General features: G+C 34.5%; 1 protein-coding gene across 8 annotated transcripts in view; it reads right to left on the minus strand.

The window, feature by feature from the left end:
* LOC137397927 (dynamin-1-like) overlaps window positions 1-18,436 on the minus strand; it is a 36,449-nt gene extending 18,013 nt beyond the window's left edge. For all 8 annotated transcript variants that reach the window (XM_068084016.1, XM_068084012.1, XM_068084011.1 and 5 more), the window contains exons 1-8: window positions 18,196-18,436; window positions 17,419-17,492; window positions 13,818-13,967; window positions 7,967-8,170; window positions 4,442-4,549; window positions 3,919-4,090; window positions 2,844-2,966; window positions 1,536-1,671 (exon numbers count right to left, since the gene is read on the minus strand). In XM_068084016.1, coding sequence (XP_067940117.1) covers window positions 1,536-1,671; window positions 2,844-2,966; window positions 3,919-4,090; window positions 4,442-4,549; window positions 7,967-8,170; window positions 13,818-13,967; window positions 17,419-17,492; window positions 18,196-18,362 — 1,134 coding nt within the window. In that variant the 5' untranslated portion in view covers window positions 18,363-18,436. The remainder of the gene's footprint in view (window positions 1-1,535; window positions 1,672-2,843; window positions 2,967-3,918; window positions 4,091-4,441; window positions 4,550-7,966; window positions 8,171-13,817; window positions 13,968-17,418; window positions 17,493-18,195) is intronic.
* Window positions 18,437-22,383: the final 3,947 nt, after the last annotated feature.

The following is a 22,383-nucleotide window of genomic DNA, read 5'->3' on the forward strand; positions in this document are numbered from 1 at the left end:
GTTATTTTAAATGTTTTTGAGATTCAAATTCTGTTTAAATTAAACAACAGAGAATAGGAAAACATGCCGAGTATCTTTGGGTGTACTCTTGCAAAATCCCTGAAGCTAGTTAGTAGTTATGATGAGAAAGGGAAACATCTTGAGAGTAAATAACGAGTAAATAAAAAACAAAAACATGAAAACAAAAACATAAGTTCGCATAGTCTAGTGTCTATCGCATCCTCTACCTACGCATTTACCTACGCACCATCAATTTGCTGCATCCCCATTGCTATACCATAAATCTCTACTCTTGATAGGACAGTAATAACATTCATTGATTTATTACTTTTTTTATTTAATGTCTTTTTTAGTTTAGGTTTTCAAATTTAGTTTTCATGTGGTTTGGTTTTATGAAATAGATAATCGGTAATGCTATATGTAGGTACCTGAGTGACTTATCAAATAAGTTTTATGGCATACGAAATGATACAAATGAAATACGATGTATTCTTTTATGAATACTAGATCCAACATACAACAGCTTTGATACATGAATTAACTTTATGTATCGAGGTTTGAATGTGCTTGTTTGTCTTTTTAAGATGTTTTAATATTGTATCAAATAAGCTTAACAGGAGTTATCTTATCGCTGCGTGGGAATACATAAAAGCAAACTATCGAGTCAAGTTAAAATACTTGTGGATAAATATAATGAGACTCATCAATCACTATATTTAGATACTCGGTGCACAACTAAGTTCTATGAAAAAATATTATCTAGTCGAAATAAACAACAACAACAACAACAACAAATAAAACACAATATGAAAGAATGAGCAAGATGTATATTCCCTACAAAATTGTATTATTCCGTGGATTTCAAAATTTGCGAATTCACGGACAGACAATTCCGTGAACAATTAAAATCCCCCAATAATTAGTTGTCTTTTTTAAAAAGAAAAATAACTACTGTCTAAACTTAAAAATTAATCACCAGGCATAGTCAGTGAACATAGCTGAGTTCCAAATTCTTTTGTAACCATCGCCGGGGGTTAGAGTTGCACCCATCGCTCATTGTGACACATTGCGCTCACTGTACTACAACTCTTTAAAAAATTATTCAAGGTTGTCACAATTTCTTCAATTCTGTCACAATTCAGCAAAGTCGCTCTAGCAGTTTTTCACTGTAAAATCATCTCCAATGACGAATAATTGAAGTTGATGACACTGATGATTCTGATGTAGACATTATAGTATGTATATGATTTGCACTCTATTGATAGCTAGATTCACAGATTAATTTATTCTTGTGTTTTCCTCCGCGAATAAAATAGTCCGCGAAAACTCATGAGAAGACAACCTCCACAAAATATTACTCCGTGAATAATATAGTTCTGTAGTGTGCTAGCCAGGTATCAGAGATGCTAAAGCCAGGTTAGAAATCAAACAAAAACATCCAATCTCTCATTTCATTTCATCATCCAATCATATCACTTCATTCAGAACCAGTGAAGCTATTTAAAACTTTTTTCGCTGTTTTAAACGACACTCACCTTGACCAACTCAAATGGATATCTCTCAAAGAAAATTCTATTTATCCTAGCTCCGCCAGAGAGTTCCGTGGTCGAGACATTGTCGCCAGCCCCCTCAATAACCTGCTCTAGCTCTGTTCCAAAGGATTTGATCATACTACAATAAAGCAGAGGTTTTATGGTATGGGTTTGGAGAAGCTTATAAACTTCTTGAAATGAATACAGCTTGTATTCAGGATAGCTAAAGGCACGTGCAGCCAGCGACTAATGGCATCTATACATATAATATCTATATATAAATATTAAAAATATATTATATATAAAAATCTCAAAGTTTGTATGTCTGTTGTTCTGTGATTCTCCACTTCGGTTTGTCCAGCTATAGCTATTAAATATTGGAATAAAGAATTCATATCGCAGAGGATTTGATCTCAGAACCTCCAATTCGTCAGGCAAAAATCTTACCAATTAGGCAATGCGAGATTGATTAATTAATTTGGCGATATATGTCGCTACGAGGATGAAAATGTGCTACCTCTCATGTGCAATGTAATTTTATGCTTGCTTTCACGGCTCTTATTAGTAAGAGCCGTAGATAACTAGCTTATTCAAATTAGCCATTAGCAATGTGCCAGGCTAATGGCAAGTGGCAGGCCACTACATTACCTGCCACTGTTTCATAAGCTGTTTTTGATAGCAGTGCAATGCCGAGCATTCTGCTAGTATATATATATATATATATATATATACTAGCAGAGTCAAAAAACACTTTAATGTATATATATATACATTAAAGTGTTTTTTGTATGTCATATGACTACTTAAAGCGATTAAAATGCTCATTATTCAACTACTAGGAACGATAAAACTACTTCACACCGGAATTAACTCGGAAACACCAGTTTTGCAGACAGGAGCGCTAACCACTATGCCACGCCTCCACTTTGCCATATACCTTGGGAATACTTGTTACACATGCTAATCTTTAATGGCACATGGGACAGCCGGTGTACTAAAAGAAAACACGTGCCCATAATTCACCAAAATGCTATGTATATCTAGAATAAACATAATTAAACTAATAGCGCACACAGAAATAAACAAACACTTTCATTTAAAAGTTGGAATGGTAAACATTTTAAAAATGAACTTTCGGTGCAAAAACCTTCTTTATTACCCGTGACTGCCGGGCATTCAGCTAGTTACAAATAAGGAAATCAAATAAAAGTATCAAATGATCTGAACTTGATTTGAAGAGCACATTTGAAGAATGCCCCAATTATATGATTTACAGCAAACAGGATAAAACTTTACAAGTACGTGGCTCACTTTAACATAGCCTTGGCTTTGACATGCTTGTCACCAGGTTGGAAGTGCTTATATTCGGCTACATCCTTTTCCATGGCCAGAAGTTGAGTTTGTAGAGAATTGCGTAGTTGTGGTAGAGTTTCTCTGTAACAAATTATGATTAACTGTTAAGTGTTCGTTTTTTAGCTTTTAAGAGCTTGTAATCACATTTCCACACATTTTGCACCTACAACATAGCAGAGTAAGACATGGTGAATCTTTCGATACCAAATAACTGTAACGTAAATTTTGCTGCAAGTCAACCTTTAAATTTTACAAATATTATATTATATTGAAGTAATTAGGAAGTTTATTTTAATGTTTAACGTTAAATACATAAAGTAATAATCAGAATGAAGTGACTTTATATGACCTTTATATGACCTTGAAGGACATTAATTTTGTGAAGAGTTTTAAAACCAACCCAATTTACGCAGTTTATACAACATGTAGTAAAAAAAACTGTGACAAACTGAAAACTCTGACAAACTGTCGCTTGTCAGAGCAAACAATTTTACAAGCCTCTATATATATTGTCTTTCGTTTTTTTCTCACTCAACTTGCAGATAAATATTTCATGATACTAACTTGAGCACTAAAACAAATACAGTATATAAAAATATGTAAAAAAGTAAAAGTACAATAATAAATTATATTAAATTTATAAATATTTAACATTAAAGTAATTAAGACCTTTATTTTAATGTTAAATACATACAGTAATAATCAGAAAGATGTGTATACCATTACTTAGACTTTATATGACCTTGAAGGACATTAATTTTGTGAAGCATTTCAAAACCAACCCAATTTACGCAGTTTATACAATATGTAGTAAAAACAAAATCAGTATTCCAAGCGAACAACTTTTTATACTTAGCAGTAAAGTGAAACTAGTTATGTTTCTCTTTGAGGTTTCTCTTTGAGATATCTCAAGGTAGTTTTATTTGTGCATTGTAAGAATTCTCAGATATCTCATGCGTAATTTAATACTTTTCAAACATGACTTCCGAATTAGCCAATCATGGGATTGAAGGCAATTAAATCCGATGCTCACCTTATATGATTGGTCAGCTGCTGATTGAGCACCTTCTGCAAGTGCGGAGTACCCATACGGTCGGCCATGTGTCTGTAAGATGGGTGTGACAAGAAGAATTTTCTCTCGGCAGCAAGAGCAGCTTTTATGTCCTTTTTACCTTCGATATCTCGCTGACTACGATTCACCACACCTAGTTTAGAAAGTGTAAAGAGGAGATAAATCCTTGTGTAGAAAATGTAAAGAGGAGACAGATCCTAGTGTAGAAAGTGTAAAGAGGAAACGAATCCTAGTGTAGAAAATGTAAGGAGGAGACAAATCACTGTAAGGCTAGTAGAAATCGTGTTCCTTGGAAAAGATCGGAACATTATAAGTAAAACTAGGGGTGGTTTTAAAAATGGCTGAAATCATTGGGAATAAATGAAAAATTCCTGAAAAAAGGCGAAAAAAATGAAAAACTGAAAAAATTGAAATTTGTTTGTGACGATAAAAAACTTACGAATGAAGTTTGGACAAGGAGCGTAATGGGGAGTGAAAAACTCACCGATATAACCTCGACGTAGTGGTAATAACCTGTTTTCTAAAATGTCTTTAGCATCAGTTCCTTGATCCATCAAGTCTAACTTAGTTATCACGCCAATAGTCCTGCCTCCTACAACACAGAGGTCAAAGATAATCGGAGCAACAGTTAAGAGTGCAACAGTTAAATACCCAAATGACAAGCCATTTGGACTTTGAAAAGCTGGTAAAGCTCAATCAGAGAAGTGCATCTACACTGTATGTATCTCAACCAAGAAAAATCAAGAGTTACACTATTCTGTTTGTTGGAGCCAACATAAATTATTCAAATCGACTCTGACAAGCGAAGCAGGTGTCAATAGCAACTCCATCGATTACCCAGAAATGACTGACTCTATGTTATAACTGTTACAACAGTGGTTGATGTTGGCTCCCATAGTAAGGCATCACTACATCGATGGTAGATAGCACGGACATGCCATGAACCCTGTCAGCAGCATTTCCATTAATGATTCCATGAAGCCCTGGTTTTGACAGAGGGAGATTCAGATATAAAATGGTTTGCACCATACATATCTCTTTCCCACCTACGTAACATGCGCCCCCAACCTACTGACACACTCTGTCCAAAAACAGAGAGAACGTGTTACATAAAACAAGGTGAAGCTGTATCACTTATAACACTTATGTTTATGGCTAAAGCTGTCTATGGCTAAAACTATGTCTATGGCTAAAGCTATGTCTATGACTAATGTTATGTCTATGGCTAAAGTTATGTCTACGGCTAAAGCTATGTCTAATGTTATGTCTATGGCTAAAGTTATGTCTATGGCTAAAGCTATGTCTAGGGCTAAAGCTATGGCTAAAGTTATGTCTATGGCTAAAGTTATGTCTACGGCTAGAGCTATGTCTATGGCTAAAGCTATGTCTATGGCTAAAGCAAGGTTCACATTTTCCATATTGATTTTCAAACTTAATCACGTCATCATGCTCTGTCATCCCGACTGTAATATAAATCTTGTATGATTAGCGGGAGATAAATAACCTCTTATTACTATTATCTTGTCTTACAGTTATTATTATTACTATTGTGTTTTCTAAATACAGACAACTAGTTGAAAGTATTAACTAAGTCTTAAAAGGTTGTCAAACTAGAGAAACTAACTGAAGCTTACATAATCAGAGCACACCAGAAAACTGTCTGATGGTGCTGCTTATATACTTTATATATACAATATATATTATATATATCAAATATGTACCATATATTATATATAGTATATAATATATACTATATATGTAATACATATTATAGATACTAGAAATTCCTGTCATACAGCCCACGACCAAAGTGATATTGGAAAAAATAAAGGGTACTGCTGGTTGAAAAATGCAATATTAGCAGTCAAATGGCACTGCAGTGCAATAGGAGAACTGCAATGGTGGCTGCAATGGTAGCTGTAACGTACTGGGTGCTATTATGTACTACAAACAGCAATAATGAAAGGAAAAGATTATATGTTTATATCTCCCCCCTGCAATAGGAGAAATGCAATATTAGAAGTAAAATGGCAAGCTGCTAGGCAATATACACAGTTTGAAAGTTGGTTGTGTTGAATGCAGAATGGTTTGACAGCGATCTGTAACCAAAGTGAAGAAATGGGTCATGGTCACAGAAACCATGGTAAAGTCGGGTGTGTGAGATTTAGAGTTATCTACACTAGCAGAAGGAGAAAATTCTCAGTTATTTTGCAAAAAAAATGATTCCAGCTTAATTACAGCAGATTTTATGGTCAATAAACTGAATGTATGTTTACCGTTAGTGCGAAAACATAGTTTTAAGAAAACTGGAGTTAAGGTTTGAGAAACGAAAACCAATGCACAGTTTTGTTTACATTTTAAAACGTCATAGCAACCAATATCAAGAAGTTGTGATATTTATCGAGATTTTTGTATTCACATGCAAAAGATTATGCTGAATTTAAAAATCTAAACAGATTTTAGTTGGTTGTCATTGAAATAGATGTATATCTATAACAAAGTGTAGGCCTATAACTTAATTTTGCAGATATTAAAAACGGCTTGGCAGTACCGCGATATTGGGCACAGCTGTAGTATCATCGACAAAATCTTTAGAAAAATAATAACAGTAACATATTGCACACCATCGGTCACTATAGGCCTACTTCGATCTTGTAAATTCGAATGATTTTTCTTGTAATTAAATCTTATAATAATCTTACAAAATCGAATAATTATTCTTATAGTTAAAGATTGTAATAATCTTATAAGAATCGTTAGAAAAATATCATCGTCATTTCCTTTGCTTTTACTGCTTTGGACATCAGTTGGAATACCAAGGTACTCATTATAAGTGTCCAAAATGTTAGTTACCTACTTTGAAATCGGCAAAAAAGAAACGATTACTTTTCAGTACTGCTACATTAATTACAGAAACCTTCGGCAATTGGACAATGCCATAGACTGTTGAAATGTGCACGTTTTTCTCATGAAATGCGCACGACTTAATGGTTCTACTCTCTGTCGCACGGCCTTATCGGCGTTTCGTTGGCCGGTCTTAATTTTGATTAAAAAAGGCTTGTCAAGATTTTATTGCGATTTTATGCCAAATTAATCTATCTAGTTATGTATAATCCGATCAGATGGTAATTTTTAGGATATTGCGTCAACTTTTCAAAGACTTGGTGACATATTTCAATAGGTTTATATGTGTTTTGTATCGTTATTATACTTAAACGACTCCATAGAAAAATGGTTAAATTTGTTGATGAAATTTGGGCACAAGGGTTTGGGTTGGCCGTTCATGAATAATTTTCGTGAGTTGTGTACACATATGCACTTATCATAAAGCTCCAAAACAATCGCTTCGCTCATGTTTGGTCGTGGGATAATATATATATAGTATATACTATATAATATATATTATATATAGTATAACATTTATACACTTTATGAAAAAATGTTTTACATATGGTGACAACAAAATCAATAAAAAAATTTACACAATCCATCGCTTTTTTTGATGCCATCACGTCGTTTGTACATGCGCTCGTTCACGAAAAAGCCGCCATATTTGTAGAAAACGATCGTTTTTCTTTATTTACTAGTACTTTTTGGTGTTGTTTTGATACAATAAGAAAAAAATTGCAAACAAAAGGATCGTTTTCAAAAATTCATGGCAAAAGCTTCGTGCTTTTAACAATAAAATTGTCTATAAAGACGGCTGACAACGATAAAATGATGTCACGAAAAAACGAAGGATACTTGAAATTCTTTAATAAAAAAGATTGAAAGACATATAATTGTTGAGTGTACCTTTTGGTAAATACTAAATAAAACCATCAGGCGGTGGATATCTGGTAGTTGAGAATTGAAACATATCAGTGATGTGTGAAGGGGTTAAGCCATTCAGTATTTTAAATCCAAAAATGTTAGTAGAATAAGTTAATATATCTGGCAGTGGGAGAACATCGGTATGACAGAAAATATGAATGACTTTCTATGAACGTGTAAGACGATGATGACTGACCTGTAGGATCGACCTCTTTGGCGAGTTTAAGTGCGTCAGAGTTGGCGAGATCAGTATTGGCCGGACTGACCGCGAGGATGAGGCAGTTATCCTTCTCGACGAACTCCATGAGCATGCTCCGAATCTGCATTTCGATATCTTGTGGCTGATCACCAACAGCTACTCGAGTCATGCCGGGCAGATCGATGAGAGTCAGGTTGAGAACTAGAGTAGACCAATTGAGCATTGCAAAACGTATAGTCCATGATACAAGGGTTGACAACTCCTACTAGCTAAACCTCAAAGAATAAAATTTTAATGTAACCACAAATGCAGCAGGCATGCCTTGTAGCCCCTGACAATAAAAAATAAGTTTTCCATGAGGTGCATGCAAGAAGATGCTAGAGTCCAATTGGGAGTCGTCTGCTACCGGCTGTACACATGCGCAAGTGCACATGAAAGGACCTACTCATTCAAAACTGGTTGTATGAGTATAACCGAGGAAGAAATAGGACGGAATGAAAAACGCCTGAAATTTAAACAGCACAGTGAATCACTGTACTAAAAAGCGTACAAAAAACATGTTTGTCTTAGTTTACCCTGCCCAACCAGCATAAGTCAATTTGGAGTAAAGTTGTAATCAATGAAAATAGTATATACTTTTAAACAGACATTTTGTTTCATAATGGAAAAATGACTTAGCTGCTTTCAACCGGTCCACTAGACGTATCTCCCGAGAGTAAGAACCAATTATCGATACAATTTATTACAACCTTGAATGTGATCACCAGTGAACTTGTTCTTAGATTCAATATCGAATTCCATGTCTAACTAAATCTAATTAGAATTATGAAAACATATTTACACCACATCTAAAGTTAGATGTAATATATTAGATAATGCATGTTATATATAATATGATAGCTTAACAAGTATCATATATCAAGATATATGGCAGCTCCTCAGCTGTGGCACTGAGAAAACCAATGGAGCATATCAGATGGTAGGGTGAATCAAAGGCATCAAAGGACTTGAATCAAAGGACTATAATTACTATTTTACAGTAAGGAGTAAAGTTATCGATACAAACTAACAACAGTAATGATAGTCATTAAATTAAAAAGTTGTTTTTATTTTTTTTGAAGGGTCAAAGGAGTGTTTGAGAAAATCTTAGAATGGATTTGGTAGTTATGTGTATTTACTGTTCGTATAATGTAAAACCCTGTAACGTACCGTTTTTACATTAAACATCCCAAACAAAGCTGTTTAGGATAGCTGTTTTTTTACAAAGCTATCCCAAACAATTTTATGTTAGCCTTATGGTTTTCTCATATGTCTTGAAATCTAAGATAAGCTTTCATCATATAATATATTTTAATAGGTGGTAACAACTGAGTCAGAGTGGCTGTCTGACCAGCTATACGGAGTACCTCCAAGGAAAAGATGGATGGAGTGAATGATTAATGAGATATTATGCATGCCTGATAAGGGAATACAGCAGAATATTTTTCCTCGTCATTTACCATTACTCTGGAAAGAAGTAAGTTTCCCTTATTAGTGAATTACTATTACCATGCCAACCAGCCTATCCACTCCATAAACAACCTATCAAAGGTGTATGGGGAAAGTTTAACGACGTTCTAGAGTAAAAACCTTTTCACACTTGAAATTATGCCAAAAACCAATTATAGATTTGTACTACCCTTGGCAGGATGGGGCTGTGGAGATACTGCCAGCTACATGATGTAATTGCTGAGTATTCAATAGTGTAACAGCAGAGCGTGGTGACCAAGGCCGTAATAATAAACTTGCTGGCCACCCCGGTTGCAGGGCCGAGCCTACGAGGGATCGAGACAGGCCCTTCCACCACTAGGAGCTCGGGCTATCGAGAGCAAGCTGAGGGACCGAAAGAGGAGACCGAGAGGATGCCGGTGTAAAAGAACAAAGAAAAGGGGCCTTCGCCACTTTTTTTTACCAAAAGCTATGACTAACAAAATAATATGGAGAAGATATCATTCGAAAGCCAAAGTGGTAACGCACACACTTTCTGCATGTATATGTTCCTTGATTGTCATGCATGTAGGCTATATGTATATACTAGCTGTGCTACCCGGTGTTGCCCGTGTAATAGAAGAGTCTTTGGACAGGAAATTGATTTGTATTTAATATATAACAACATTTGCCATTCTAACTTTCAAACTACATATCATGAGAGAAGTGTGTCGTGTAGTTGGAATAAATTAAGAAAAAAATGAAAAAACTGTAAAGGTTTTAAAACTTTGTCAAACAACTGTACCTTTCGAGCTAGTAGCCTGGCATACTGCCAATGGAAAATTCCACTAAGCTAGTTAATAAAATTACGCTTCCAATGAAGGTAAGCCATGACTTTGAGTCTGCATTGTTGTCCAGATCAGCTGTTCTAATAATAGCTATAGCCGGAAAACCTACACACATACGACATACTTTGAGAAATATATATATAGATTTATTTACTAAATATATATATACCATTGCCACTTAACACTTGGTGTTATTGCTCGACTGCTTTGTGGAGAGTAAAGGGAACCGGTAGTTTCCTTTACTATACTTAACATGAAAAATTGGTTGGTTTTTATACTTTGGTGCAGCTGACAATGGAAGATTTTACATGTTTTGTTTTTAATGCTCAAATGGGTTTGATACAAACCAAAATTCAACCAATATTAAACTTTGCTGACACTCGAGCAACAACTATATAATACTACCGATATCGGTATAGACAGAGCTGCTCAAAACAAACTTAGAATCTGTAGTAACGACTCTCTGAAGAAGCAAATGGAATGCACACAAATGGAATAGCTAGAAATGCACACAAATGTATTATTCACATTTGTTTTCATGACAGATCTCACGATATCTTAAACGAAGTTCTTCAGAAGCCTCAACCAGCAGCCAATGAAGCTGTAATAATGCAGTAACCACCATATTAAACCTTTGTAGTTGTCTCGACAGCCAGCTATGAAACTAATAGAGAAGTACAGTAGATGAACATCCACTTAACATTAAAGGTATTCACGAATTGGCAGGCAAATAATTCCACTGGCGGTTAAACTATGTTAATATTTAAAATTGGTAGCTCTTTTCTTAAAAAGGGGAGAATACTATACGAAATTAAATATATAAAATAAACTACTACATAAAATTAAAAACTAGTCACTAGGCGCAGTTAGTAAATATAGCTGAGTTCCAATCTTTTTCGTGATCCTCGTCGGGAGTTTGAATTGTGCCAATTGCCAACGCATCACAATTCTTTACGAAGTTATTTAAGGTTGTCAAAATCCCTATAGAATTCAGCGTGATGTTGTCCTCGTCAAAAGTCGCTCTTGTAGTTTCTCACTGTGAAATCGCTTCCAACAACTTTTAATACTGAAGTTGATGAAATTGACGATGACGATTTTGATTTAGACATTATGGTATATGATTTGGTTTGCAGACATGTTTACTAAATGTTTACTAATGTAGAATAAAAAAGTTTTACATAAGATTAAACACGTGCTACACGTGCTACATTGTGTGTGAAGGTTTTCACTTTATTGTTAGCTGGATTCATGGATTAAGTTATTCATGTATGTGTTCCTCCACGAATAAAATAATCCGCCAAAACGCATGAAAAGGCAAATTTCGCGAATTATAACTATTAATATAATTATAAGACATAAATATAGCGGTAATACTCTGCATTTGTCCTTGACCTGCATATCAAACAATTGTAAATGATTTCACGAAAAAATACTAATGATTAATGTAAAAATGTTGGTCTTCAGAACTAGTTGTTCAAAATGCTTCAACTTGTTCAGGCTCATGATGGATGCTGTTCAAATTAATAGTTAACTGATAGAATTTTAAAATTACACCCATTTAATGATGATATTATGTTTTTCAGCAATGATTTTGATTTTAGAATCTTGAACAAAAACCAAATTTGGAGACAAAAACACTCGCGATGCAAGCTCCAACCTATGACACGAGGTGACCATTTTTTGAATAAAACAGACGTATGACGATATATGATGTCAATGCTGACGATTAGCCAATGCTGGATGCCACAGACAAAAGCTTTCCTGCTGGCCGCAATTCTAACAATTTCCCAATCTAGTCATCAATTTACACGCTTTGGTTACATCTGTCATGTCACCTTTGGTGACATGACAGATACGGTAATTATAAAACAATAATGAAGCAGATTCCACAAACACTGAACAGTCTGCTGTGTTTATACGTCCAGCATTAACTTTCGATTGGCCGCTATGGAATTGCTACAATTGAGTACATCTTGTGAAGAGCAAGAAATTTTTAAAATGTTCATAAAATTAACTATCCTTGCAAGTCTTCTCTTTAAAACTTATTAACACACGCTTTACTTTATGAATAAGAATCTTGAACCAACAATTTTAAATAATCTAGATCAAAAACAAAGGATTTTAATATAACTATATAGGAATGCAGGTGTTTTTGGCCTATATTTTGCGAATATAGGTCGAGAATGTTTCTGTTCATTTTCACGACTTGAAAATGTTGAAAAAACCTGGTATTTGGTTGAAATTACACAAACTTATTAAAACTCCCAATCTGTAATGTTTTATCAGAATCTGCTACTGTTGCAGCTGAAGCTACTTGAAGTGCTTGTTGAGAAGTTATGTTCCCTTAAATCCATATTCACAGACCCCGATAACAACAGGCTCAGCGCAACAAACTTGTGAGTGAAGGTCATTTACACTAAATATTAAAACTAATTTCTTGACTTGACAGCCGTTTTCAGGGCCACCATGTCACAAAAAAGTCATTAAAACCTCAAGAAATATAGAATATTAAAGAGTTCCAATCAGAGAAATCTTTTTTGTAAAAAATGGTGACCATTGGTGATATTTGCAGATATGCTCCCTTGGTGACTAACTTTACTGAGAAATGATAAAATTACACTTGGGGGCCTATTAATTTATTAGCAGTATAGGAAACTTCAATATATAGGCCTATATATATATATATATATATAGTTTTGAGCTAGCTATCTGTAAAAACTTGAAAGTTATTAAGTCCGAAGCTGATCGTGTAACCCAACTATTATGTCCGTCACTGTACCTAGTGATAAGACTTCATTACAGATATACATTGTATATCGTTGACATCTACACAAATGTGTATGTCGTTTACTAAATATGTAGTAGCCTATAGTATTCTGTTGCCAACTGCTTTTATGGTTTCTTGAGTGTTGATAGACAATGAAATACAAAAACACTAAATTACTAAAAGATCAGTAACTGTTTATATACTTTAAAAGATTCTTGAAATTTTTGGTAGATTCAATCAAGAGGGTGTAACTCCTTGTGCAAACTGGTAAAGCAGGGCAGAAAGCTTACCTAAACATCCTTGTTTGTCAATACCAAAGCGTACATACATGTATATTATTCAACTGTTCACATTTGAATCACAGTTTCCTGACATCTAATGTGAACTAAACTTCTAGTTGAGAAACCCTTTTGTTAACAGGAGAGCTAGTGAACCCGTCGCTTTACACAGTGAATTTAATTTGATTATTGATGCAATGAATAAACTATATACTGTAGGGATGAATCAAGTACACTCCAATGAGCTATAGATCAATAGATAAGATACGATCAGAGGATAAAACCCATCGATATAAGGTGGCAACTTATAAAGGGCAATTAGTGGGTATCATCTGCAGAAGATAAAAACGTGACTGCACTAACACCAATGATTTAAACGAGTAAAAATGGAATATTGTTACCAAAGCAAATGCGCATTTGAAACCAGAGTCCATATAAGTCAACAAGGTGATATGACAGCAATGACCAAAACAGGAAGAAACACTAACCATGAGGTGAATAAACACGTAGGTTGATAGGAATGTTGGAAATGCCCTTATTCGAGCCGGTAACTCTATCAGTTTCCGCCTCGATCTCCTTCCGTACGTCATCAAAGTCCGAGAAGATCTTCCCTCTGCAGTGAAGGAACTCGGCATACTCTGCAAAAACAAGCACCTGTTTCACTTGTCATGACCGACAGCGCTCTGGCTGTTGCTCCATAACTAAACGCAAGAAACTCCAAAGTGGATATACCCTAATTGGTCAGTCAAGAAACCAACAGAAAAGCAATGTGTGTCCCAATTCGTAATCATTAGCTCATTTTAACATGAAATGTTTGTAATTTTATGACACAAACAGTGATGGCTTGATCGAATGTTTTGATATTTCTACTCAAAGCCTATAGATTTTACACTAGAACCAAAAGTTGTCATAGCAAAATTACTTATGCGATTTTTTACGCCGAAAGAAGATAACTCTGTAAAAGTAGTTCTCTCTGCAAAGGCATGATACACTAGTGCTACAGAAGAATACTGGTGAAAAAGTGAAAAAATACTGACGCTTGGCTTCCCATATTTCAGACTATCACAACCAAATATGGAGTGAGAGAGCAAACAACTACCGCGCAGGTTATAATTAATGTCTAGCAGGAACATGACAGCCCATTCTACTGTACATAAAAGCAGAAAAAATTAACACTTTCACTATAATAAGTTATTTGTGACTTAATCACTATATCAATAGATTTCGGTAAAAATAACATCTACATGTATTTTAAAATTGTTTGTTACCAGAAGATATATTTCAGGAACATGACCCTTGTTACGATATCATACCAGTACTATAATACTATACAATACTATATTAGACCCTATATACTATACATATTATACTATATTATATATTATACCATATATATTATATATTATACAACAATTATTACATATTATATTATTTTTATATAATACCATATATATTACATATTACACTATATTACACATTATACTATATGATATATTATACTATATGATATATGTTATTATACTATATTATACCATATATATTACATATTATATTATATTACATATTATACCATATATAATACATATTATACTATATTACATATTATATATTATACCATATATATTACAAATAATTCTACCATTCTATAAATGATATATGAGGAACTCAAATGTAGCTCTAATGATTGTACAAGTGAAAATATACACAAGTGTATATTTTGTAGAAGGTGAAGCTCAGGGTGAAGGTCACACAAATGACAACGAATGAATCAGCAGACTCATCAAGGTACATTTATTTCACTTTATTGTATGTAAACATTACTTCTAGTTTTGTCTTTTCCTACAAAACTTTTATTTATAATCAAATTATCCATTAATTTACTCTCAACTAGCTATTTGGCAACACATACTTAAACTTCTGTAATTATCCCTGTTATATTTTATTAGTTTGTTTTAAATAAAAGAATAACCACACTTTCTAACTACTAGATAGCAGTTTACTTCATATAATCAATGACAAAATAATTAAATTCTCAAAGCTGTAGCGAGTACATTACTAATCATGTGTAAGTAAGTAATGGCATGCGTCTGACATATGATGACAATGCTTGGTAAGCATGATGTAGAAAAGTCTAGAATCTGTGACAAAATGATAGACAATTATACTTTGAACTTTACAGCATTGTTATAGCAGCACTTTATACCAATGAGCTGCGTACATACTTAATGGCGCATGACATGAGATTATTCCCAGCTAATTTTGAATGTTATCATCAAGGAACTTAAGCCAGTGCTGAATTTGAAATTACCTCCCTTGACCTGCCATGTTTGCTAGGTGATGCTGACTAGCCATACCCAGGTATACCTGTAGTTGATACAAACCGATATATAACAAAAATCTAAAAAATCTATAACCTATAAGGTGCACTTAAAAGCCTAAAAGCTTTTAAACAAATTCGACAATGCGCCCGTTAACACGGTATGTGGACTGGGTTCTAAAATCTGTTGTGTGTGCCTTTGGTAAGTGCACTACAACCACGCTCCATGAGCCATTTCCCACCGGTACAATAAAAAATTCCTACTAATCATACAGCCGGGATGGGCTGCAAATTGATATTAACTTGTTTAAAAAAAACGTCCAGAAATGGCATCGGTAAAGTGACATGCTTACGGAGACTAAGTTTAAACTTGAGGCAGCAGGTGAGTAAGTTACGCCACCATATGCGGATGGAGTGTGGATGCATGAGTCGAGGTAAAATCAGCATCTATTGTTAGTAGAGCTTTAAGAAAGCCGATGTTGAACTGCAGCCGACCGGCATGTTGGACTGGAAATATTTCACTGTAATGTTGGACAGTGAAATAACTCGGCTGTTTAATTCAGATACCTAGGTTGAAAACTTTGAGGGTTTTGTGGAAGAATGAATATTCTATCCAATATGGTTAACTGAACTCACTGTTTTGCCTTTGTTGTTGTCATTGTGTTTTATATGCATCTTATAATATAGTATGCCTTATATCTTGGTCAAATACATAAATAGACCACGGAATTAAAACTGCACTGTATAATACGGGGCGCCCTATAGTGCAGTGCGGAAAATATGGTACTTCTAAAAAACTACATCTATTTTACCTCTCGAGAAGTTCAAGGCATTTCATTATCGAGGAACAGTTTAAAATATTTCCAATAAACAGTTCAATGACAGCCATTTTGTAAATAAAATAAGCTAATTTGTAGCTGAATATTTAGCAAGAAAAAACCAACATCATATATTATCAAGTGTATCTAGCAGCGGCCCACAGACCAGCACAGTAAACAATATATTTCTGTATAAATCATGTCAAATTTAAAAATTAGTTCGGTTGCAGCCATTTTCAAAAAAACCATAAAAAGCCAATTCACAAATGCATAGCATTTGTTTTCATTAAACAACTACCAACAACCATATGAAACGGCCAGACAACAGCAATAGGGTTGGTTAAAAGTTCACTAGCATAGCTCTATTAAAATATAAAAATTTACCGCATTGTACTAGCTATATATCATGTACTTATGTACATAAAAAAGTATACTTTCTAACTAAAAGTAACACAAATAGCACGCTGTTAATCAAAAACATTTCTAATGATCTTTCCCTTGAGATATCCTTAATGGGAAATTTGGGACCAGTTATCATAAACCTCTAAATAGATTACTACCAACTAACAGCTCATGATATCAGAAGCATGACGCAATATCCCAATGCGAGCATTAGCAAGCGTGAGTCAAGCCCGAGAGCTTGATGAGCGAGTGGCATGATTTGTCAATTATAATTGGTAAGAATCATGAGACTGTGAAACCGATCAAGTCCAAACAATGAACCAGCACAATGAAATGCCCGTATCCGTGTGTAATGCATCATGATTTGAAAAAGCTGGTGCAACAGCACCTTTTTCTGTAAAAATGTCGGTACAATACGGAGACAGTCGCGTAACCAACATCAAATAGAGGCAATGTGAGGGCTGCCATAAGGCAAACTAATGTACCTTCCTTATCAGCAATTTATTAAAGCCCTGATAAAGCCCTAGAAAATATCCCTTTAGATAACCTTACCTGTCTGACTGTTACTCAGTTGTAAAACCAGTGGACGCCTCGTGACAATGCCAGATCCTCTTGGCAGAAAGTCTCTGCAATAAAACTTTATTTTATATAGTTGAGTAAAATTGATGTAAGATATAGCCCAGATATAGATGGACACCAGTTTTATTCTGTACTGACAAGTTATCCTTCACGGCTTCTCTGATAAAGATAAGAGATTAAAACAGGCAAATGAGCTGGTCATGAGCTGCACAATATCAATACAGCTTCTAAGAAGATCAATCAATATAAATACGGTTATTAGTAGTCATGACACTATGCTGCTATATGGGAAAGGGGGCTTAAAATATTCCACACGCCTTATGCCAACCACTGCTATTATTAAAATAAAAACTTGGGTGATAACCTGAAGTCTATTGAAAAAAACGTTTTACAACTAATGTACGAGAGAACAATTTTATGTGTGTAATATTCTATTTATAAACGTTATATAATTAATCTGTTAATGTTTCGGCTATTGATGGATCACCAGCTTCAGCGCCCATATTTTGCTTTAAAAAATTCAGACATTTCTATCCTATAAACGGAGCTGTTAAAATAACTGACGGAACCTAATAACAGGTACATGTAATTAAATGTAATGTGTACGCGACAAAAGATGCAGAACGTAAGATAACCCGTTACAAAATTTTGTCAAGTTACATAGCGACCGTACCTACTTAACATCGCGTACAAAGCAAAAACGTTGGCAAGGCGCCACAAAAAACAAGCAAACAAAATACACATACACACCTGCCAACAAAGTTTTCCAAGACGCTTGATTTTCCGGCCGATTGTGAACCGATAACAGCTATTTGAGGCAAATCTAGACTGATAGGTGTTCCACAAACCGCAAAAGCATCTTGCAGTTTATTCACCAAAGGAATTAAATGCTCCATTCCCTGGTTTCCAGCGGCCATTTTGAAACTGTTTCAGAATAACCGAAGATTGTGTTCGTATTGTCGAATCCTAGTTTTCCCACATCCAGTTGTAGTTTGATCGGAAATCAATATGGCCGAGGATACGGAAGACGTCCACCCATTTTTACTGTAGACTAAAATCCTTTGTGGTAAAATCATAAAGTGATTCATGATTACCGTAAGTCAAATTAGCGTTCATCAAATACATTGAAAATAAGACCAAGGTTTAGTGTCTATGATAAAGTCTGTGATATTTTTTTACTCTTAGGAAACCGGAACAATTCGCCGAACATTTTAATTGAGCTTGCCAGTCTGATCTGCCGCATGATTGATCAGCCTAGTGATTACGAGCGTTTGTCAACCTTGACAAGAGTAAGCAACTACTAACAATCTCTTCAACATTCATTGCAAAAAATTAAATAACTAAGGCAAACCATTCTACTCATCAAAGAGTAGTAATGTACAATTAAAACAGATGTGGTGTATTGACATCAAAATTACCTTTTAAATTGATTGCGCTTCAGTACACTGCAGTATATAACAGTATATACAATAGGCATCACATCATGATGTGTGAATGTGTGATTGACAGATACACCTGCATTAGCCAATTGGTTATGAAAATGTTTAAAATTCATGTTAAATTTTTAAAAAATTAGATAGTTGAATTTTATATCAGTTACTGGGCAACTAAACATAACTCACTAATGAGTCCACATACAATTCTTTTTGATGGCACCATGTCCTGTACTTGCGAAGATCAATCAACTGGCCTTTTGATGACTACTAGTGTATTCCTGGGAAACATTTGTACTCGGTTAGTTTTATTGGTTATTTAACAACAAACAGTCACCAAGTAGTAGTAGCAGTGGTAGTAGCAGTACAGTAATAGTAGTAGTAGTTGTTGTTGTAGTAGTAGTAGTAGTAGTAGTATTAGTAGTAGCAGTAGTAGTAGTAGTAGTAGTAATAGTAGTAGTAGTTGTTGTTGTAGTAGTAGTAGTAGTAGTAGTAGTAGCAGTAGAGTAGTAGTAGTAGTAGTAGTAATAGTAGTAGCAGTAGTAGTTGCAGTAGTAGTAGTGGGTAAATGGAACAACTGTTATTCTTGAGAAACTGGCTGCGGACAACTCATAAATAAGTGTATCAAGACAAGCATTAGCTTAGGGCATTATCACCAAACTAGGAGTAAACTACTGTTTTCTTATATTGCTACACTGAGTTATTGTAAAAGACTATCTGAAAATTGTTTAGCAGCTGTGAATCGATAGTGGTTGTGAGTCAATAGTAGATGTGAGTCAATAGCAAATGAGATGTTTAGGCTAAACCAGTCTGAATTTTCTACATATATGATTTCTCTTTATATTTTCCTTTAGTACTTGTTTTAGCTATTTACAATAATTTGAATATAATTTAATGATTTGTTATATTACTCAAATGTAGATATCCATTTATACTGCACATATGCATAATACCTGTTTAACACTATCAAGTGTTTATCCTTTGTGGTAGCAGGGTTACACTCTCCTGTGATAACTATTGTATTAAGACTTGACACATAATTTGAATGTACATTATATACGTAACTTAATGTTCTATGAACAGCTCAGTTAAATTTGCAATGAGAAAACAACTCTCAAAAAATAATAATTATGACATACTGAGCGATTTATAGAAAGATAAGAGGGACACAGTTGATCTACTAATCTAGATATGTATATAAATCTCAAAGTTTGTCATCGTACGTTGTTGTTCGGTGTCTGTCCAGGTATAGCAATTGAAATCTAGTAATGAAAAATCTGTATCGCCGAAGATTTGATCTCAGAACCTTCCATACTCAAGGTGACCAGCTAACCCATCAAGTTAAATGGGATATTATGGATTTTTTGGGCAATACGAATCATTATCTGGGATAAAATACGCATAGCGACTCCGCATTATGTGCAACGTCACTTGCTCACAAAGCTTGCTCTCACAGTTCTTATTAGTAAGTTCAGCAATATGTATACTAGCTTACTCAAATTAGCCAATTGCAACTACATTACTTGCCACTGTTTATAAGCTGTTTTTAATACCCATGCAACACTGGCCATTCGACTAGTACTAAGTATTTATATATCTTTTTTATTATTGCACGAATGCACTATTATTACTTTTTGCTTGTACATGTGATTTATAGACTTGAATCCTTGAGTAATGTTTGCCTAAGCGTATTAGGTAGAGTAGACAATCACCAACTATTATACAGGTCTCTCGATAATATGAGGCTATTTTGAACAACGAGGAATCTCAACTAAGAAACAATGCAGTAATAATACATTGTCAATAGCATAGGTTATTTAGCCACCAGATAGGGTATGAGGACAAAGGACAGTCCCTCAAATCTTGAGGTTTCCGCTAAATAGTTAACAAGTAATCCGCAAAAAGAAGCCTCCATATTCACAAATTGCACATACCTCATCTTTCACTCATTTCAAAGCATGATCGATCTTTCAGTTTGACTGTTAGCCTGTGGACCAGAATGACAATAGATACAGTGTGAATTCTTATAGGTTCCTTTAATATCGGGGTTCCCAACCTTTTTATTCAGTTTCCTCCTTATGTCTTTTGATAACTTTGATTCCCACACACTTTTAACTCACTTGACTAAAAACAGCCTCTACAAATTATAATCCTATTTTATTGTATGTACCGTATCTAAAAATATAACAACATATTATTAATTTTATACAGCACACATAGGCTACCACACAACAACACATGATCTTTGGCATGGCGGTGAATTGGTTTATGACTAGGCTAACTTACTATCCAATAAAAATCGGGATGGATGTGTTTACATATATCTGGGTTCTGATTAGTGGCTTATTATTAGCAACTAGTGTTATAGATAAAACCAAAATGTTAAATGATGAAACCCAAACTCACACGGCACTACAGGACATAAATTATAAATTTAACAAATCAGACACCTCTTTGTTCCCCCCTTGTATATTCAAAATTCCCCCTCGGAGGGAATTCCTCCCTGGTTGGAAACCCCTGCTTTAACCTAAGATGGTAGGTTCTTTCAGTCCAACATAGTCAGTTTCTTCAACTCAAGGTGTTACGTTCCTTTAACTTAACAGTGCAGATCCCAACCAATCTGGTAGATCTCAGCAATCGTGCCTAGAATTGTTTAGACTATTGGTTTTTAAAGTATAAAAAAATGAACTTAATTGTATATTGGAAGCAGAGCGAAAGGCATATTTTTATTTCTGAATGTTGATAGAGTGAGTCAACAAAGGGGAGTGTATGAGCACCTGTTCCGTTTGTCAGCTTTCTTAAAGCTCGGCTTTGAAGAACATTGCACAATTAATCCTGGGCACTACACATATTTCTTTAATAATTTTTGTTATTCTCTTTATGTTTGTAAATTGCACTAACTATTGTTAAACTGATTCTAAAATAGTACCAGACCATTGCTAAATTATTGCTAGAATATAACTAGACTATTGTTAGAATACAGCTAGACTATTGTTAGAATATAGCTAGACTATATTTGTTAGGATATAGCTAGACTATTGTTAGAATATAACTAGACTATGGTTAGGGAATAGCTAAACGATGGTTAGAGTATAGCTAAACTTCTAATATGCTTTTGCTAAACTATTGCTATGCTTTAGCTAGGTTATAGCTAAATTGCTGTAGGTTATTGCTTAAATGTTTTTTTTCAAATATAGTCAGAAGGAGTAATTGAACTTCATGAGTAACTGAATTTCATACTTACTACATCTTACATCATAAATTTGGTAGCTCTATTAAAAACTAAAAACATAGAAGAGTGAATTCACAAACCTTTCAATTCAAATGCAAAAATATTAATTCAAATCATTTAAACCTTATACTGGCGAGCTGCGTAGTTGCCTACTCACGACACAAAATTCAAGTTTATCGAGTTGCTTGTCTCTGTAGGCGACTCCATTGCCGTAATTTTAGCGTTTCGACGCCAGATATTTGCCGACGAGTAGTCTGTTGACGAGTTCTTACC

Source organism: Watersipora subatra, chromosome 6 (genome assembly GCF_963576615.1).
Source record: "Watersipora subatra chromosome 6, tzWatSuba1.1, whole genome shotgun sequence".
Taxonomy (NCBI): Eukaryota; Metazoa; Bryozoa; class Gymnolaemata; order Cheilostomatida; family Watersiporidae; genus Watersipora; species Watersipora subatra.